This window comes from Scyliorhinus torazame, chromosome 4, assembly GCF_047496885.1.
Source record: "Scyliorhinus torazame isolate Kashiwa2021f chromosome 4, sScyTor2.1, whole genome shotgun sequence".
NCBI classification, from domain to species: domain Eukaryota; kingdom Metazoa; phylum Chordata; class Chondrichthyes; order Carcharhiniformes; family Scyliorhinidae; genus Scyliorhinus; species Scyliorhinus torazame.
Genome location: NC_092710.1, coordinates 58,809,805 through 58,831,208, shown reverse-complemented (window position 1 = coordinate 58,831,208; position 21,404 = coordinate 58,809,805). Strand labels below are relative to the sequence as shown.

The 21,404-nt window shown below is 46.2% G+C and overlaps 1 protein-coding gene across 2 annotated transcripts in view; it reads left to right on the top strand.

Annotated features, from left to right (window-relative positions):
- Positions 1–21,404, top strand: part of LOC140410233 (NACHT, LRR and PYD domains-containing protein 3-like) — a 113,031-nt gene that overhangs the window by 81,348 nt on the left and 10,279 nt on the right. For both annotated transcript variants that reach the window (XM_072498186.1, XM_072498185.1), the window contains exons 8-9: positions 5,689–5,859; positions 11,976–12,146. In XM_072498186.1, the coding sequence (XP_072354287.1) occupies positions 5,689–5,859; positions 11,976–12,146 (342 nt within the window). The remainder of the gene's footprint in view (positions 1–5,688; positions 5,860–11,975; positions 12,147–21,404) is intronic.

Here is a 21,404-nt window from a genome sequence, read left to right as displayed (position 1 = left end):
TTTTCAGCCTAAATGGATATCCTCACACTTATCCACATAAAGCTCCATCTGCCAAATTTTGGCCCAACCTCCTAGCTATCTATATCCGTCTGTGAAATCTGTATCTCACCTTCACTGATTGCTTTCCCACCTATTTTAGTATCCTCTGCAAATTTTGCTATGTTACACTCTGTCTCTGCTTGCAGATCATTTATATAGATTGTGTACAGTTGAAGTCCAAGGATTGACCCCTGCGGCACCCCGCTAGTTATACTTCACCAGCCAGAGAAGGAGCTATTTAAGCCGACCTTCTGCTTTCTTTCAGTCAGCCAATCCTCAATCCAATCTAGTACCGCAGGGATCAGTTCTGCGTCCTCTGCTGTTTGTGATTTTCATTAATGACTTGGATGAGGGAGTTGAAGAGTGGGTCAGTAAATTTGCAGATGATACGAAGATTGGTGGAGTTGTGGATAGTGAGGAGGGCTGTTGTCGGCTGCAAAGAGACATAGATAGGATGCAGAGCTGGGCTGAGAAGTGGCAGATGGAGTTTAACCCTGAAAAGTGTGAGGTTGTCCATTTGGAAGGACAAATATGAATGCGGAATACAGGGTTAACGGTAGAGTTCTTGGCAATGTGGAGGAGCAGAGAGATCTTGGGGTCTATGTTCATACATCTTTGAAAGTTGCCACTCAAGTGGATAGAGCTGTGAAGAAGGCCTATGGTGTGCTCGCATTCATTAACAGAGGGATTGAATTTAAGAGCCGTGAGGTGATGAAGCAGCTGTACAAAACTTTGGGAAGGCCACATTTGGAGTACTGTGTACAGTTCTGGTCGCCTCATTTTAGGAAGGATGTGGAAGGTTTGGAAAAGGTGCAAAGGAGACTTACCAGGATGTTACCTGGAATGGAGAGTAGGTCTTATGAGGAAAGGTTGAGGGTGCGAGGCCTTTTCTCATTAGAACGGCGAAGGATGAGGGGTGACTTGATAGAGGTTTATAAGATGATCAGGGGAATAGATAGAGTAGACAGTCAGAGACTTTTTCCCCGGGTGGAACAAACCATTACAAGGGGACATAAATTTAAGGTGAATGGTGGAAGATATAGGGGGGATGTCAGAGGTAGGTTCTTTACCCAGAGAGTAGTGGGGGCATGGAATGCACTGCCTGTGGAAGTAGTTGAGTCGGAAACATTAGGGACCTTCAAGCAGCTATTGGATAGGTACATGGATTACGGTAAAATGACATAGTGTAGATTTATTTGTTCTTAACGGCAGCACGGTAGCATTGTGGATAGCACAATTGCTTCACAGCTCCAGGGTCCCAGGTTCGATTCCGGCTTGGATCACTGTCTGTGTGGAGTCTGCACATCCTCCCCGTGTGTGCGTGGGTTTCCTCCCAGAGCTCCGGTTTCCTCCCACAGTCCAAAGATGTGCAGGTTAGGTGGATTGGCCATGATAAATTGCCCTTATTGTCCAAAATTGCCCTGAGTGTTGTGTGGAGGTGTTGACTATGGGTAGGGTGCTCTTTCCAAGAGCCGGTGCAGACTCAATGGGCCGAATGGCCTCCTTCTCTGTAAATTCAATGATAATCTATGATTAATCTAGGACAAAGGTTCGGCATAACATCGTGGGCCGAAGGGCCTGTTCTGTGCTGTATTTTTCTATGTTCTATTCTACCCCCAATCCTCTTCCGGATCAATCTTTTATGTGGCACCTTGTCAAAGGCCCTCTGGCCTGCTGCACCTGAATGCTTACCTTCAGCGACTGCATGAGGACACTCGGGTCTCATTGCACATTCACCTCTCCTAATTTATGGCAATTTAGATAATAATTTGCCTTCCTGCTACCAAAATGAATAACCTCACATTTATCCAAATTACACTGTTTCTGCCATTCATTTGCCCACTTGCTCAACTTGTTTAAATCACACTGAAAGATCTCTGCATCCTCCTCACAGTTCACCCTCCCACCCAGCTTTGTGTCATCTGCAAATTTGGAGATATTACATTTCTTTCCCTCATCTAAAACATTGATATATAATGTGAATAACTGGAGTTCCAGCACCAATCCCTGCGGTATCACACTCGCATTGCTTGCCATTTGTAAAAAGACCTTTTTAATTCCCAATCTCCCAGTCTTTGTTTCTTGTCTGCCAACCAGTTTTCTGTCAATCTCAATGTACTGCCCTTAATACCATTACACGTTAATCTCTTATGTGGGACTTGTTGAAAGCCTTCTGAAAGTCCATATAAACCACATTCACTGGCTCCCCTTAATCAACTGTACTGGTTACATCCTCAAAGAATTCCTGTAGATTTGTCAAGCATGATTTCCCTTTCATAAATCCATGCTGACTCTGTCCGGTCCTGCCATTGTTTTCCAAGTGCTCTGCTGTAAAATCTTTGATAATGGTTCTAGAATTTCCCCACTACCGACGTCAGGCTTACTGGTCTATGATTCCCTACTTTCTCTCTATCTCCCTTTTCAAATAGTGGGGCTACACTAGCTTCTCTCCAATCTGTAGGAACTGTTCCAGAGTCTATAGAATCTTGGAAGATGACCACCAATGCATCCACTATTTCTCAGGCTCTTCCCTTAAGTACTCTGGGATGTAGATTATCAGGCCTTCAATCCCATCAATTCTGCCAATACCATTTCTCTACTAATATTGATCTCCTTCAGTTCCTCCCTCTCAGTAACCCCTGTATTCCCCAACATTTCTGGTATGTTATTTGTGTCCTCCTTTGTGAAGACAGAACAAAGAAAAGCATTTAATTGGCCAGCCATTTCTTTGTTCCCCATTATAAATTCCCCTGTTTATGACTGTAAGGGACCTACATTTGTCTTCACCAATCTTTTTCTCTTCACATACCTGTGGAAAATCTAAGACTAGTATTTTAAACTTAAATACAAAGAACAACACAGGAATAGGCCCTCCAAGGAATAGGCCCTTCGGCCCTCAAACCCTAAAGAACAAGGGCAACTCTGTGGGCATGAAAGCCGAGCAAGGTGAAGTGAACTGGGATATTCGGCTATGGGATAGATCAATAGGGAAACAGTGGGAGACATTTAAAGGGATATTTCTATCTCCAGTTTTTGTGTCCCCTGCAAGCTTGCTTTCATACTCCATTTTTACCTTCTTAATCAACCTCTCGGTCCTCTTTTGCTGAATTCTAAACTGCTCCCAATCCTCAGGTCTGTTGTTTCCTTGGTCAATTTGTATGCTTCTTCCTTGGATGTAATATTGTTTCTAATTTCCCATGTAAGCCACTGTTTGGACACCTTTGGCAACTGCTTTCCCAGTGATTATAACTTCACCAAGTTCCTATCTCCCCTCCACTTCCCGATTTACAGATATTACGGGAATGTTTCTTGTCCTCTCTGGTGAATATAGAAACAAAATATCTGTATATTTCTTCCACCATTTGCTTATTATCTACTATTAACTCTCCATTCTCACTTTTCAGAAGACCAACACTCCCTTTTTTCCTGTTTAAATACCTGTAGAAACTCTTGCATTCTGTTTTCACATTTCTAGCTCACTTTCTCTTGCTAATTTCTTTCTCCTGGTTAACCTTTTAGTAATTCTCTGCTACTCTTTATATTCTGACCAATCACCTGACTTGCCACTCATCTTTACACAGTTGTAGGTTTTTTTCCTTAAGGTTAATGCTGTCCTTAACTTTTTTAGTTATCGATGGATGATGGCTCTTCCCTTTCGAGGAGATAGATATATCCCTTTAAATCTCTCCCACTGTTTCTCTGTTGATCTATCCGCTAGCCGAGTAGCCCAGTTCACTTCACCTTGCTTGGCTTTCATTACCACATAGTTGCCCTTATTTAAGTTTAAAAGACTGTCTTAGATCCACTCTTCTGACTTTCAAACTGCATGTAAAGTTCACTCCTGTTGTGGTCGCTGCTACCGAGGAGTGCTTTTACTCTGCGATCAGTAATTAATCTGGTCACATTGCCAAGTCTAAAATAACCTGCTGTCTGGTTGATTCCAGGCGTGTTGCACTAGGTCTGTGTTCTTCAAACTTTTTTTTCCCAGGAACCCATTTTTACCAACCGGCCAACCTTTGGGACCCAACCCGGCCAACTTTCACGACCCACCATTTTCTCTTACCTTGTTTGCTGCTGAAAAAAATGGAGGAAATTGTTTTGGGTCCCTTTGGCCCTTGTACACACTACTCCAATGGAACCTGTTGGATGAAGGAGAAGCCTTCTGGTGTCGGAAAGTATGGCGTCTTCATCTGTCCAAAGTTCTGCATTTTTTTCCTGCAAAATTTTATCAAATAAACCTCCCCCCCCCTCCCCCCCGCACCCCAAACTTGTAGAAGAATAAATAAAAATAAAATGAATAAAATAAATGAAAGAAATAAAAATTAAATGAATAAAAGAAATGAATAAAAAAAACCCGAACTTGTAAAAGAAAAAGCTGCAACCGTTTTTTAAAAAAATAGCGGTGCGGGAGGGGCTGGAGTCACAGAGAGGGAGGGAGCCGGGCACCAGGATGGGGGTGGGAGAGGGCAGGATGGGGGTTGGGGGAGAGGGCAGGATGGGAGAGGGGGGGGGCAGGGCACACTGGGGAAGGGGGCACGCTGGGAGTGGGGGGGTGGGGGCACACTGGGGATGGGGGAGAGAGCAGGATGGGGGTGGGGGGAGGGCAGATGAGGGTGAGTGGGCAGGATGGGGGGCAAGAGGGGACACACTGGGGTAAGGGGCACACGGGTTGGGGGAGAGAGGTCTCTCTGGGGGAGGGGGCACACTGGGGTGGAGGGTGGGGAGGGCGCACTGGGGCTGGGTTGGGCCCTTAATTCCACCCGGGCCGGGCGGCTGATCCGGGCAGAGAGGGGGAGCAGCCTCGCCAAGAGGCCGGTACGTTTGGGGCGGGGAGCTGCGGGGCCGCCTGTCGCTCGGCAGCGCGGCCCCGGGATGAGGCGCCTGCAGGCCCAGGACAAACCCAAAACAATTCAGCACCGAGGCTTCGCTCAACACAAACTGCAGCCGGAGCCCCGGCCCCGCTCCCCAGGCAGCTTCCCCGCTCCAAACCCCACCTCACACAGCCCGCTGCAGCTTCACCACTTCAAACATACCCCGCCAACAGCATGCTTACGGGGAGGGAGGGAGAGACCCCCCACCATCACACTGAGAACCCCACCAAAGGAAATAGCGGCCGCACTGCGCATGAGCGCCCGATCGGCACGCATGCGCATACTTTTGCGCATGCGCAATGCGGTCAAATTTTTTTTAACCTGTTTGCGGCCATTTTAAAGGCCGCTTGCAGCCGTCATTATGAAAAGCCGGCTGCTGCACGGGGATTTGCGCGATCGGGAGCGCCGCGGACAACTGCTCCGTGATCCTCCCGGGACCCGCCCGCGACCCACCCGTCGGTCGCGCCCCCGAGTTTTAAAAACACTGCACTAGGTAACTATCTTGAAATCATTCTAATAACTCCTCATCCAGGCTACTATTGCCGAACTGGTTTTTCCAGTTTACGTGTAGATTAAAGTTATCCATGATTATTGTCGTTCCTTTATCACAAGCACCCAATATTTGTTGTATATTTTGCCTTGCATTGTGGTTACTGTTCGGGAGCCTGTAGACCACTCCAACTCGTGACTTTTTTCCCCTTTTGTTAGCCTGATTGATATTACTTCCTCTCCACCAACCCATCCCGAACCATCCATCTCTCTCTCTCTCTGTCTTCAGGCTGGATGAAAACAGATTGTCAGATTCTTGTGCTGAGGATCTCGCCTTCGCTCTCAGTACAAACCGGTCACTGAAGGATCTGAACCTGAGTAATAATAAACTGGGAGATGCTGCAGTGAGACTATTGTCTGTGGCTCTAAGGAATCCGGAATGCAAAATCCAGAAACTGGGGTAGGTAGCAACCTGTATGAGATTGTGTTTCTAATAACACCATGCATGACACTACATTAACATTACAATCAATATGTGCATTGTTAATAAGCACTGGGATTCATTCAGATACATATTGTGTTATGGGCGAGGCGTTTTCAGAACCCTAAAATGTAACATGGAGTTCAACCAACCTCTCCCTTTAATGCAATTGTCGCTTTTCCTAGCACACGGCTTTTTCCCTAGGTGTGGGATTACAATTATGGACACGTGGGTTTTTAAACACAAAACATTGTTTATTCCATGAACTCAACTTAACATCTTAAATAAACATTGGATCTCTTAACACCCCTTACTTCAAAGATAACTCAGAAAATATTGCAACAGTAAATACTTTCTTAAAATGTTCCTTCAAACTTCCAAGGGACTTAACACCTTTAAGCAGTATCACATCAGGTTAAAGAATATATATTTTTTCTGTAGAATGGCAGAGGTATATTAGCTTGGGTGACTTCAGCTCCAGCACCTTGCTTTCTTCATGCAGCTCTCTGGAAACCCACAGACAGACCCACGCTGCTTTCTCAAACCTGGCTTTCTCCCTGCAAGCAGATCACAACAAATCAGAACTTCTCAAGCTGCTGTCTCAAACTGGCTTTCTACTTTTAATTAGCTCACAGCCAAACAGCCAGGTACTTTTAAACTGCTCTCAGCAAAACCAGCCAGGCACTTTTTAAACTGCAAAATCAAACTGCAAAATCAAACTGCAAAACTTGCAGCTCTGGAAACACACAGACACACACACGCTGCTTTCTCAAACTGAAACGAAAAACCTGCAAAATGGCTGACCTGAGCTCAGCCCCATCCACTCTGACATCACTGTTTTCTTAAAGGTACATTGCTTAAACATCCATGTCTTAAAGGTACTCTCACATGACACCTCCCCCCAAGAAAGTCAAATAAACCATCAACTTCAAGATGGTTTCATTTTTCACTTTTGCACCATCCACGAAGAAATGCACACAGTAAATATACGTTTTCATTTACAGAAAACAACACACTCAAACAGGTATAATAATATAGTCCATTTTTCTTCGTTCTTCTTCCTCCAACCGAAATCCTTCTCGATTGTCAGTCTCTTTGAACAAAGTCTGCACAATCCATCCATTCCTCTTCTCCTCGGCAATTCTCTTTAGAATCAGATACTTTAGTTAAATCTGACCACAAAGACTCTTGCAATTCTCCAATACAGGAACATTGGTTACCACAGCTTTCAGGCAGTCAAATGCCTGTTGAAAGTCCGCTGTCCATTGAAATGTTTGACGTTTCATGAGCAAGTCCATCGGTGGAGTAATCACGCCACAAAACATTTGCACAAAGGTTCGATCAAATTCATTCATGTTAAGAGATCGCATTGCCTCCCTTCGTCTTGAGGGTATTGGAAACTCCTCAAGGAAAGTGATTCGGGCTTCTCCAAATTCACTTTCAGCTAAGTTCATCACCAAACCCGCCACCTGAAGTCGATCGAAGAACTCCATACGATGATTTAAATGTTCTTTCCATGTCTGGAAGTTGGAAATACAAACAGATTGACCCACATTCTCCATGTAATCCTCCAAATGTGGGCTAGGATAAGAGTCCGTTCTTGTAACTGCATTCACCTTTCTGTAGTCCACACACAACCGTTGGGTACCATCTGGTCTAGGTACCATCACTATGGGTGAGCTCCATTGCCTGCAACCCACTTCAATTTTGCCATTCTTCAGCATACTCTCAATCTCTCTGTTAACCAGTGCCAATTTTAAAGGATTAAGTCTATATGGATGTTGTTTGATAGGAACAGCATTTCCCACATCTACATCATGTATAGCCATTTTAATACTTCCCAATTTATCTCTACAAACTTGCCCATGTGATATCAATAACTCTTTCAGGTCAATTTGTTTTTCCTCTGGAAGGTAACTTAACAATTCATCCCAATTTTAAGAACATCCTCATTTTCCAATTTAATTTGAGGTATGTCAAATTCACAGTCATCTGGATTTGGTTCGTCACTTTGAGTTAGAATCATTAAAACCTCCTTTTTCTCTCCTTCCCTTTCAAAGTGCCTTTTAAGCATATTCACATGACACACTCGGTGAGTCTTCCTTCTATCTGGTGTTTTCACCACATAATTCACCTCACTTAATTTCCTTTCAATCTGATACTGCCCACAAAACCTAGCTTTTAAAGGCTCCCCTACCACTGGTAACAACACTAAAACTTTATCTCCACTGGCAAAACTACAAACTTTGGATTTCTTGTTCTCTACGCGTTTCATCACATTTTGTGCAACTTTCAAATGTTGTTTAGCCAATTCACCTGCTCTATTTAATCTTTCCCTAAAATTTGACACGTAATCCAATAGTGTAATTTCCGATTTCTCACCCACCAATTTTTCCTTAATCAATTTCAGTGGTCCTCTTACCTCATGACCAAAGATTAGTTCAAAAGGACTAAATTTGGTAGACTCATTAGGTGCATCCCTAATTGCAAACAATACGAATGGAATTCCTTTATCCCAATCCTCTGGATAATCTTGACAATATGCCCTCAACATTGTCTTTAATGTCTGATGCCACCTTTCTAACGCTCCCTGCGATTCTGGAAGGTACGCAGTTGATTTAAATTGTTTTATTCCTAAGCTATCCATAACTTCTTTGAATAACTTTGAAGTAAAATTTGTTCCTTGATCCGATTGAATTTCTGTGTGTAGTCCACATATAGTAAAGAATTTAAGTAACTCCTCCACAATCCTTTTAGCTGTAATATTATGTACTGGAATGGCCTCTGGAAACCTAGTAGACACATCCATTACAGTCAAAAGATATTGATTCCCACTTTTTGTTTTCGGAAGTGGTCCTACTCAATCGATTAGGACCCTTGTAAAAGGTTCCTCAGATGCTGGAATGGATATTAAGGGCGCTGGTTTTATCACTGCTTGAGGTTTCCCTATCACTTGACATGTGTGACATGATTGACAAAATTTAACTACATCTTTATGTAGTCCAGGCCAATAAAAATGTTTCTGGATTTTAGCTTGAGTTTTCCTTATTCCCAAATGACCTCCCACTGGTACCTCATGTGCAACTCGCAACACCTCCTTTCTATACACTACCGGCAATACTACTTGATGAACTTCTGCCCACTTTTCACCTGCTTGCATGTGTACAGGTCTCCATTTTCTCATCAAGACATCATTTTTACAGTAATAACACTCTTGTATACTCTCAGATTCCTCTTCCGTACATGCTTTCTGATATATCCGTTCTATTTCTACACCTTTCTGTTGTAACTCCACCAATTTTCCTGAACAAAAAATATCCGCCTCATCCTCCACCTGTTCTTGTTCTTTTTCAACCATCTGATCAAAAATCGTTTCTGATAATTGCACTTCAACTTCATCTTCATTCTTTAATTTCTCCTCTTGTCTTAACCTGTGACTTTGCGACCTTGTTACTACACAATCTGGAAAAATCCCAGGATATTCGTCCTTCTACACTTCAGTTGTCTGATTTTCCACTGGCTTATCAACCACAGTAGGCATCACTCCCACCTGCGATCCAGCTATATCATTACCCAAGATAAACTGTATTCCTGGACAAGATAGTTTATCTATTACTCCGACTACCACTTCACCACTCTTCACTGGACTTTCCAACCTTACCTTATATAATGGAACGCTACTCCTCTCACCCTGAATTCCACATATCACCACCTTTTCTGGCAACATTCTTCCCAAACTACATAATTCCTCATCTCTTACCATTAAAGATTGACTCGCCCCTGTATCTCTTAAAATTGTGACTTCTTTACCTGCTCCTCCTGATACACATGAGTAAACTTTACCCACACAAGTAAATTATTTAAAGACATCTGGCAACTTCTTAACAATTACTTCTTGAACAGGCTCCTATTTTCACCTCCTTCGCTTCCCTTGGGCTTTCCTTCACCACTCTTAACAAACCCCACTGTCTTATCCTGTTTTACCACATCCGCCTTCTCAGTGCTTTTCTTCAACCACCAACACTGACTTTACATGGCCTAGTTTATTACAGTGAAAACATTTGAAACTTTTCATTTCTTTTCCACCCTCCTGGATTTCTTTTTTAATCTGAGGTACACTCTCTTTATTGTCTCCCATCAGATCACCTTTACCTTTACCACTTGAGTATTTCTCATGTCCCCAGTTTCTATCCCTCACCGGCTGAAACTGATGTCGGAAACCTATCTTTGATTTATGAACTGATTCATAATCATCTGCCATTTCCGCTGCTAATCTCGCAGTTTTAACCCTCTGTTCTTCCACATGAGTTCTCACTACATCAGGAATTGAATTTTTAAACTCCTCCAAAAGTGTAATTTCTCTGAGAGTTTCATACGTTTGGTCTATTTTCAAAGCCCTTATCCACCTATCCAAATTACTCTGTTTGGGCCTTTGAAACTCCATGTATGTTTGACCAAATTCTTTCCTTACATTTCTAAACCTTTGTAAGCTTCAGGCACTAGCACTTAAGATGGATTTCTTCACCTCCTCATGCGTTCCATATACCTCCTCCGGTAGTGATGCAAACACTTCACTCGCTCTACCTACCAGCTTTGTTTGAATCAGTAACACCCACATGTCCTGTGGCCATTTCATTTGTTTAGCTACCTTATCAAATGAAATGAAAAAGGCTTCCACTTCCTTCTCGTCAAACCTTGGCAATGCTGGGACATATTTAAATAGATTCCCACCAAGCCTTTGACTATGACTTTACGTCTGCCAATTTTAACTGATTGTCACGTTTCATGGCCATTTTCTGAAGTTCAAACTCCCTCTCTTTATCTTTTTCCCTGATCTGTATCTCCCTTTCTTTTTCTTTTTGCTGTGCTAGGGCTATTCTTTCTTTTCTCATTTCTTCTCTCGCCTTTTATTTTTCTTCTCTCTCTCTCTTTCTCTTTCTTTTTCCCCTCTCTCTCTTTCGTATTCAAGCCGCTTTAATTCTTTCTGATGTTCCATTTGTTGAATTTGCAACTGAAATTTTGCCATTTCCAATGAGTTAAAACTCTATCTCAGGCAACTTTAAATGCTTAATCACCGCCATAATTACCTCAGCTTTTCGCATTTTGTCAGGTAATGTTAACTGCAATGTTCTTGCCAAATCTAACAGTCTGCTTTTTGTTTCTGTCCGCAAAGTACTACGTGTAACATTCTCCATCCCCAAAAACGTCTGAGCCTCTGAAAGAGCCATTGTTCACAACACTCTCCCCACTTAAACTAAAATACCACACCCGAAAAGCAACAATCCTTCACTGCCTTTAAGTTCACAAACGCCAATCCAATAGATAGACTTTTATCCCCCTCGAGCCCCCAATTGTTATGGGCGAGACGTTTTCAGAACCCTAAAATGTATCATGGAGTTCAACCAACCTCTCCCTTTAATGGATTTGTTGCTTTTCCTAGCACACGGCTTTTTCCCTAGGTGTCCGATTACAATTATGGACACGTGGGTTTTTAAACACAAAACACTGTTTATTCCATGAACTCAACTTAACACCTCAAATAAACATTGGATCTCTAAACACCCCTTACTTCAAAGATAACTCAGAAAATATTGCAACAGTAAATAACTCCTTAAAATGTTCCTTCAAACTTCCAAGAGACTTAACACTTTTAAACAGTATCACATCAGGTTAAAGGATCTATATATTTTCTGTAGAATGGCAGAGATATATTAGCTTGGGTGACTTCAGCTCCAGCACCTTGCTTTCTTCATGCAGCTCTCTGGAAACCCACAGACAGACCCACGTTGCTTTCTCCCTGCAAGCAGATCACAACAAAACAGAACTTCTCAAACTGGCTTTCTACTTTTAATCAACTCACAGCCAAACAGCCAGGCACTTTTAAACTGCAAAATCAAACTGCAAAACTTGCAGCTCTCTGGAAACACACAGACACACACACGCTGCTTTCTCAAACTGAAACTAAAAACCTGCAAAATGGCTGACCTGAGCTCAGCCCCATCCACTCTCTGACATCACTGTTTTCTTAAAGGTACATTGCTTAAACATCCATGTCTTAAAGGTACTCTCACATGACAATTGTCTCTGATTTCCAGACTGGCTGATGTCTGTCTCACAGTTTCTTGTGCAGCGGTTCTCGTCTCCATTCTCGATACAAACCAGTCACTGACGGATCTCAACCTGAGTAGTAATAAACTGGGAGATTCAGGAGTGAAACTATTGTGTGAGGCTCTGAGGAAACCGAACTGTAAAATACAGAAACTGCGGTAAGTACCAGATTGTGTAAGATTATGTTTATACATAGAACATAGAACAGTGCAGCACAGTAGAGGCCCTTCGGCCCACAATGTTGTGCCGATCATTTATCCTAATCTAAGATTAACCTAACCTACACCCCTTCAATTTACTGCTGTCCATGTGCCTGTCCAAGAGTCGCTTAAATGTCCCCAATGACTTTGACTCTACCATCTCCGCTGGCAGTGCATTCCACACACCCACTACTCTCTGTGTAAAGAACCTACCTCTGACATCTCCCCTATACCTTCCTCCGATCACCTTAAAATTATGTCCCCTCATGACAGCCATCTCCGCCCTGGGGAGAAGTCTCTGGCTATCCACTCTATCCATGCCTCTCATCACCTTGTACACCTCTGTCATGTTACCTCTCTTCCTTCTTCGCTCAAGTGAGAAAAGCCCTAGCTCCATCAACCTGTCTTCATAAGACATGCCCTTCAGTCCAGGCAGCATCCTGGTAAATCTCCTCTGCACCCTCTCCAATGCATTTACATGATTCCGATAATGAGGCGACCAGAACTGGACACACTATTCCAAGTGTGGTCTAACCACGGTTTTATAAAGCTGCAGCAAAACCTCGTGGCTCTTAAACTCAGTCGCCCTGTTAATGAAAGCCAACACATCATACGCCTTCTTAACAACCCTATCAACCTGGGTGGCAAGTTTGAGGGATCTATGTACGTGGGTCCCAAGATCCCCCTGTTCCCCCACACTTCCAAGAATCCTGCCTTTAACCCTGTATTCAGCATTCAAATTTGACCTTCCAAAATGAATCACTTCACATTTATATAAGTTGTACACCATCTGCCATGTCTCATCCCAGCCCTGCATCCTGTCAAAGTCCTGCTGTAACCTGCAACAGCCCTCGACACTATCAACAACTCCACCAACCTTCGTGTCATCGGCAAACGTACTAACCCACCCTTCCACTTCCTCATCCAAGTCATTTATGAAAACCAAAAAGAGCAGAGCTCCCAGAACAGATGCCTGTGAGACACCACTGGTTACCAACCTCCAGGGGGAATATTTTCCATCCACTACCACTCGCTGTCTTCTTTTGGCCAGCCAATTCTGTATCTAGACAGCCAAATTTCCCTGTATCCCATACCACCTGACTTTCTGAATGAGACCACCATGGGGAAACTTATCAAATGCCTACTAAAGTCCATATCCACTGGTGTAGTTATTGTTGTAATAACTGGATGCCTGACATTATGTTGTTAATAAGACCATAAGACATAGGAGGAGAATTAGGCCACTCGGCCCATCAAGTCTGCTCCGGCATTCAATCATGGCTGATATTTTTCGCATCCCTATTCTCCTGCCTTCTACCCATAACCCCATATCCCCTTATTCATCAAGAACTTATCTATCTCTGTCTTAAAAACACTCAATGACACTCAGTGATTTTTTTTCCACAACCTCCTGCGGCAAAGAGTTCCACAGATTCACCACCCTTTGGCTGAAAGAATTCCTCCTCATCTCTGTTTTGAAGGATTGTGTCCGTTAGTCTGAGATTGTGTCCTCTGGTTCAAGTTTTTCTTCCCAGTGGGAACATCCTCTCCACGTCCACTCTATCCAGGCCTCACAGTATCCTATAAATTTCAATAAGATCCCCCCTCATCCTTCTAAACGCCAACAAATAGAGACCCAGAGTCCTTAACCGTTCCTCATACGACAAGTTCTTCATTCCAGGGATCATTCTTGTGAACCTCATCTGGACCCTTTCCAAGGCCAGCACATCCTTCCTTTGATACGGGGCCCAAAACTGCTCACAATATTCCAAATGGGGTCTGACCAGATCCTTATACAGCCTCAGAAGTACATCCCTGGTCTTGTATTCTAGCCCTCTTGACATGAATGCTAACTGCATTTGCCTTCCTAACCGCCGTTAACCTGCACGTTAACCTTAAGAGGATCATGAACAAGGACTCTCAAATCCCTTTGTGATTCTGATTTCCTAAGCATTTCCCCATTTAGAAAATAGTCTATGCTTTTCATTCCTCCTTCCAAAGTGCATAACCTCACACTTTTCCACATCGTATTCCATCTGCCACTTCATTGCCCACTCTCCCAGCCTGTCCAAGTCCTTCTGCAGCCCACCTGCTTCCTCAATACTAAATGTCCCTCTACAGATCTTTGTATCATCTGCAAACTTAGCAACAGTTCCTTCTTCCAGATCAATAATGTATATTGTGAAAAGCTGTGATCCCAGCACAGACCCCTGAGGCACACCACTAGGCATCGGCTGCCATCCTGAAAAAGATCCCACTCTCCGCCTTCAGCGAGTCAGCCAACCCTCTATCCATGCCAGGATCTTACCATAAGCATCATTGGCTTTTAACTTATTTAACAGTCTCCGAGGCGGCACCTTGTCGAAGGCCTTCTGGAAATCCAAATAAATCACGTCCACTGGTTCTCCTTTGTCTAACTTCCTTGTTACCACCTCAAAGAACTCTAACAGATTTGTCAGATATGACCTCTCCTTGACAACGCCATGCTGACTCAGTCCTATTTTAGCATGCACTTCCAAGGACTCCGCAATCTCATCTTTAATAATGGACTCTAAAATCTTACCAATGATCGAAGTCAGGCTAACCAACATATAATTTCCTGTCTTCTGCCTCCCTCCCTTCTTAAAGAGCGGTGTTACATTAGCCACTTTCCAGTCCTCTGGGACCTTCCCTGCCTCCAGTGATTCCTGAAAGATCACCACCAATGCCTCCACAATATCCTCAGCTAACTCTTTTAGAGCCCTGGGTGTAGTCCATTGACTTATCCACCTTCAGACCTTTCAGTTTCCCAGAACCTTCTCCTTAGTAATGGCCACTGCACTCACCTCTGCCCCCTGGTTCTCCTGGAGCTCTGGCATCCCACTGGTGTCTTCCACAGTGAAGACTGATGCAAAGTAACTATTCAGTTCCTCTGCCAATTCTTTGTTTCCTATTATTATTTCTCCAGGCACATTTTCCAGTGGTCCAAAGTCTATTTTTGTCTCCATCTTACCTTTTATATGTTGAAAAAAACTCTTCCTATCTTCTTTTATATTTCTAGCTAGGTTGCACTCATATTTCATCTTCTCCCCCCCCCTTATTGCTTTTTTAATTGTCCTCTGCTCGCTTTTGAAGGCTTCCCAATCCTCTGGCTTCCCATTAATGCTCATCATAATGAATGCTTTTTCTTTTTCTTTTATGCTGTCCTTGACTTCCCTCGTCAGTCATGGATGCCTTGTCCTCCCCTTAGCATGTTTCCTCCTCCCTGGGATGTATGCCTGTTGTGTCTCCCGCATAACCCTCAAAAACTCCTGTCATTACTGTTCCACTGTCTTCCCTGCTGGGCTCACCTTCCAATCAACTCTGGCCAGCTCCTCCCTCTTGTCTTTGTAGTTACCATTATTTTTTTAAAAAATAATTTTTATTAAAGGTTTTCATAAAATATCAATAACAAAATGAAAAAGAAAGAAGAACCCAACAGGGTTAAGTACAAAACACAAGCTAAAAAAGCAACCCCCCCAAACCCCTCCTCTTCCCCCCCCCCCCCCCCCCCCCCCGTGCCTAAATAATAAGTTAACATTAACACCCCGACTTAAGACAACAGGTGTATACACCCCCTCAGACCCTTCCAGTGGAAATAACATAAACAAAAATAAAGTAAACACCCCCTTTCTCCCCCTCTTCCCCCCCCCCCCCCCCGAGCTGCTGCTGCCATTGACCAATGTCTATCGTTCTGCCTGGAAGTCTAAGAACGGTTGCCACCGCCCAAAGAACCCTTGTACCGACCCTCTCAAGGCGAATTTCACCCTCTCCAATTTAATGAACCCCGCCATATCGCTGATCCAGGATTCCACACTTGGGGGCCTCGCATCTTTCCACTGAAGGAGAATCCTTCACCAGGCTACCAGGGACGCAAAGGCCAGAATTCCAGCCTCTTTCGCCTCCTGCACTCCCGGCTCCTCTGCCACCCCAAATATTGCGAGCCCCCAGCCCGGTTTGACCCTGGATCCTACCACCCTCGACACCGTCCTCGCTACGCCCTTCCAAAATTCCTCCAGCGCTGGGCATGCCCACAACATATGGGTGTGATTTGCTAGGCTCCCTGAGCACCTAACACACCTGTCTTCACCCCCAAAGAACCTGCTCATCCTTGTCCCGGTCATGTGTGCCCTGTGCAGCACCTTAAACTGTATGAGGCTGAGCCTCGCGCACGAAGCGGAAGAGTTCACACTCCCTAGGGCATCTGCCCACGTCCCCGCTTCGATCTCCTCTCCCAACTCCTCCTCCCACTTACCTTTCAACTCCACCACCGAGGCCTCCTCCTCCTCCTGCATCACCTGGTAATTTTCCGAGATCTCCCCCCCCCCCCCCCCCCCCCCCCCCCCCCCCGAGAGCACCCTGTCCTGTACTGTGTGTGGCAGTAGCCGCGGGAATTCCACCACCTGCCGTCTGGCAAACGCCCTTACCTGTAAGTACCTGAAGGTGTTCCCCGGGGGGAGCCCATACTTCTCCAGCTCACCCAAGCTCGCGAACTTCCCGTCCACAAACAGATCCCCCAACTTTCGTATCCCTGCCCTGTGCCACCCCGAAAACCCTCCACCTGTTCTTCCTGGGGCGAACCGGTGGTTCCTCCGTAATGGGGTCCACGCCGAGGCCCTAACTTCCCCCCTATGCCGCCTCCACTGCCCCCAAAGTTTGAGGGCCGCCACCAGCACCGGGCTCGTGGTATACCTCCTTGGAGGGAGCGGCAGCGGCGCCGTTGCCAGCGCCCCCAGACTCGTACCCACACAGGACGCCGTCTCCAGCCTCTTCCATGCAGCCCCCTCCCCCTCCATCACCCACTTGCGCACCATTGTCGCATTGGCGGCCCAGTAGTACCCACAGAGGTTGGGCAGCGCCAGCCCCCCCCCCCCCATCTCTACTCCGCTCCAGGAACACCCTTCTCACCCTCTGAGTCCCTCGCGCCCACACAAACCCCATTATACTCCTGTTAACCCGCCTGAAAAAAGCCTTCGGGATAAACACGGGGAGGCACTGGAACAGGAACAAAAACCTTGGGAGCACCGTCATTTTGATTGACTGCACCCTACCCGCCAGGGACAGCGGCAACGCGTCCCACCCCTTGAACTCCTCCTCCATTTGCTCCACCAGCCTTGTAAAGTTAAGCCTATGCAGGGCCCCCCAGCTCCTGGCCACCTGGACCCCCAAATATTTGAAGCTCCTCTCCGCCCTTTTTAGTGGCAGCTCGCCAATCCCCCTCTCCTGGTCCCCTAGCTGAACTAGGAACAGCTCGCTCTTCCCCATATTGAGCTTGTACCCCGAAAAGTCCCCGAATTCCCTAAGGATCCTCATTACCTCTGGCATTCCTCCCACCGGGTCCGCCACATACAGCAGCAGGTCGTCCGCATAAAGTGACACCCTATGCTCCTCCCCACCCCGCACCAACCCCCTCCAGTTCCTCGACTCTCTCAGTGCCATAGCCAGGGGTTCAATCGCCAGTGCGAAGAGCAGGGGGGACAGGGGACACCCCTGTCTCGTCCCTCGGTGCAACTGAAAGTACTCGGACCTCCTCCTATTTGTGGCCACACTTGCCATCGGGACCTCATACAACAGCCTAACCCACCTGACAAACCCCTCCCCAAACCTGGACCTCTTCAGCACCTCCCACAGGTACCCCCACTCTACCCTATCGAAGGCTTTCTCAGCGTCCATCGCCACCACTATCTCCGCCTCCCCCTCCCTCGCCGGCATCATGATAACGTTCAAAAGCCTCCGCACATTCGCGTTCAACTGTCTCCCCTTCACAAACCCCGTCTGGTCTTCATGGATGATCTGCGGCACACAATCCTCAATCCTCGTGGCTAAGACCTTCGCCAGCACCTTGGCATCTACATTTAGCAAGAAAATCGGTCTGTAAGACTCACATTGCAGGGGATCCTTGTCCCGCTTCAGGATCAAGGAGATCAGTGCCCGGGACATCGTCGGGGGTAAAGCCCCCCCCCTCCCTTGCCTCATTGAAGGTCCTAACTAACAGCGGGCCCAACAGGTCCATATATTTTTTATAGAACTCGACCGGGAAACCGTCTGGCCCCGGTGCCTTCCCCACCTGCATGCTTCCTATCCCTTTGATCAGCTCCTCCAGCCCAATCGGGGCCCCCAGTCCCGCCACCAGTCCCTCTTCCACCTTTGGAAACCTCAATTGGTCCAGGAAACGGCCCATCCCTCCCTCCCTCCCGTGGGGGCTCGGATCGGTACAATTCCTCGTAGAAGTCCCTGAAGACCCCATTGATGCCAACCCCACTCCGCACCACGCTCCCTCCCCTGTCCTTAACTCCCCCGATCGCCCTAGCTGCGTCCCGCTTCCGAAGCTGATGCGCCAGCATCCGGCTTGCCTTTTCCCCATACTCGTAGACCGCCCCCTGGGCCTTCCTCCACTGCACCTCCGCCTTCCTGGTGGTCACCAGGTCGAATTCGGCCTGGAGGCTGTGCCTCTTCCTCAACAATTCTTCCTCAGGTTCTTCCGCATACCTCCTGTCTACCCTCACCATCTCCCCCACCAGCCTCTCCCTCTCCCCCCGCTCCCTCTGCTCCTTGTGGGCCCTGATGGAGATCAGCTCTCCCCTCACCACTGCCTTCAGTGCCTCCCATACCATCCCCACTCGGACCTCCCCATTGTCGTTGGTCTCCAAGTACCTCCCTATACTTCCTCGGACCCGCTCGCTCACCACCTCATCCGCCAACAGCCCCACCTCCAAGCGCCACAGCGGGCGCTGGTCCCTCTCCTCCCCCATCTCCAAGTCCACCCAATGCGGGGCGTGGTCCGAAATGGCTATTGCCGAATACTCAGTATCCTCTACTCTCGCTATCAGCGCCCTACTCAAAATGAAAAAGTCGATTCGAGAATAAGCCTTATGGACATGTGTAGTTACCATTATTTAATTGTAATATCGTTACATCTGATTCCAGCTTCTCCCTCTCAAACTGCAGGGTAAATTCTATCATATTATGGTCACTGCTCCCTCAGGGTTCCTTCACCTTAAGTTCCCTATTCAAGTCTGCCTCACTACACAGCACCAAATCCAGAACTGCCTGTTCCCAGCTCTGTCACAAGCTGTTCCAAAAAAACAGTCTCTTAGACATTCCACAAATTCCTATTTTTCGAATCCACGACCAACCTGATTTTCCCAGATCACCTGCATATTGAAGTCCCCCATGATTATTGTAGTATTGCCTTTTTTTCATATCTCCTGATTTATTTTCTGTCCCGCATCCTGAGTATTGCTTGGGACCTGTACGTAACTCCCATCGGGGTCTTTTTACCTTTGCGATTCCTCAACTCTACCCACTGAGATTCTATGCCTTCTGATCCTATATCGCTCCTTGCTATCGATTTAACTGCATTCCTTACTAACAATGCAACCCAGCCCCCTTTGCCCATCTGCCTGTCCTTTTGATAGGACACATTTCCTTGTACATATAGATCCCAGCCCTGATCCCCTTGCAGCCACGTCTCTGTGATGTCCAGAACATTGTACCAGCTGATTTCAATGTGCGCAACAAGCTCATTTACCTTGTTCCGTATATTATGCTCATTAAGGTCCTCAGTCCTGCATTGACCACCTCCCTTCTCACTCGTCACCTTTTTTGCTCTGCCTGAGGGTGATGTTGTTCTCTTATTTTTGTTCTCTATTTCCCCTTCAGTTATGACAACTTCTAAGTTAGCGCTCTGTTTCCCATCCTCCTGCCATGCTAGTTTAAATCCTCCCGAGTGACACTAGCAAACGTCCAAGCCAGGATATTGGTGCACCTCCAGTTTAGACCCAACCCGTCCTTCTTCTACAGGTCCCACCTACCCCGGAAGAGATCCCAATGGTCCAGAAATCTGAAATCCTCCCTCCTATACCACCAGTTTAGCCACGTGTTTAGCTGCACTATCCTCCTATTTCTAGCCTCACTGGCATGTGGCACAGGGAGTAATCCTGAGATTACAACCTTAGACATCTTGCTTCTTAGCTTACTGCCTAACACCCTGAACTCCTTCTGCACGATCTCGTCACTCTTCCTGCCTATGTGGTCAGTACCTCTGTGTACTATGACCTCTGGCTGTTCACCCTCCCCCTTCAGGATGTCCTGTGTTCGTTCAGGGACATCCTTGACCCTGGCACCAGGGAGGCAACATACCATCTTGGAGTCTTTTTCACGTCCACAGAAGCGCCTATCTGTGCTCCTTACTATAGAGTTCCCTATAACTATCGCTCTTCTGTACTTTGCCCTCCCGTGCCAGTTGTAGTGCCTCTGTTCTGGCTGCGAAGGAGGATGAGAGGCGACTTAATAGAGGTTTATAAGATGATGAGGGGGGGATAGACAGAGTGGACGTTCAGAGACTATTTCCTCGGGTGGATGTAACTGTTACAAGGGGGCATAACTATAAGATTCAGGGTGGGAGATATAGGAGGGATGTCCGATGTAGGTTCTTTACTCAGAGAGTGGTAAGGATGTGGAATGGACTGCCTGCTGTGATAGTGGAGTCGGACACTTTAGGAACTTTCAAGCGGTTATTGGATAGGCATATGGAGCACACCAGAATGACAGGAAGTGGGATAGCTTGACCTTGGTTTCGGACAATGCTCGGCACAACATCGAGGGCCGAAGGGCCTGTTCTGTGCTGTACTGTTCTATGCTGTTGTTTCCCTCTGATAAGCTATTCCCTCCCAACAGTATCCAAAACGTTATACCTTTTTGAGAGGGGGTTCCTGCACTGACTGTCTGCCCTTTCTTGTAGTCATCCATCTGTCTGCATGCACCTTGGGTGTGACCACGTCTCTATAACTCCTATCGATGACGCTTTCCGCCACCTGCATGCTCGTAAGTGCATCCAACTGCTGCTCCAACTGAACCACGCGGTCTGTGAGGAGCTGCCATAGGTTACACTTCCTGCAGACGCTGGAAGCGTCACAGATCTGCCACAATTCGCAGTTAGAGCACTGCACCCCGCTGAGTTACTTTCATGCACCAGTTAATTCATTCAAAATAAATAACTTAAATTGTTATTAGATTAAGTTACAATTAACTATATGGCCCTAGCGCTAGATTGTTACTGTAAAATTAAATGCTAAATAGTAATCTCTGCCCTCAAGCTTAGTTACTCCTCTACCTAGTTAATTAATTAGTTTTTTCAATGTTTTTTCCCCCCAAAGTTAACTGATTCCCTACCAGCCAATCGGGTCACAGCTTTAC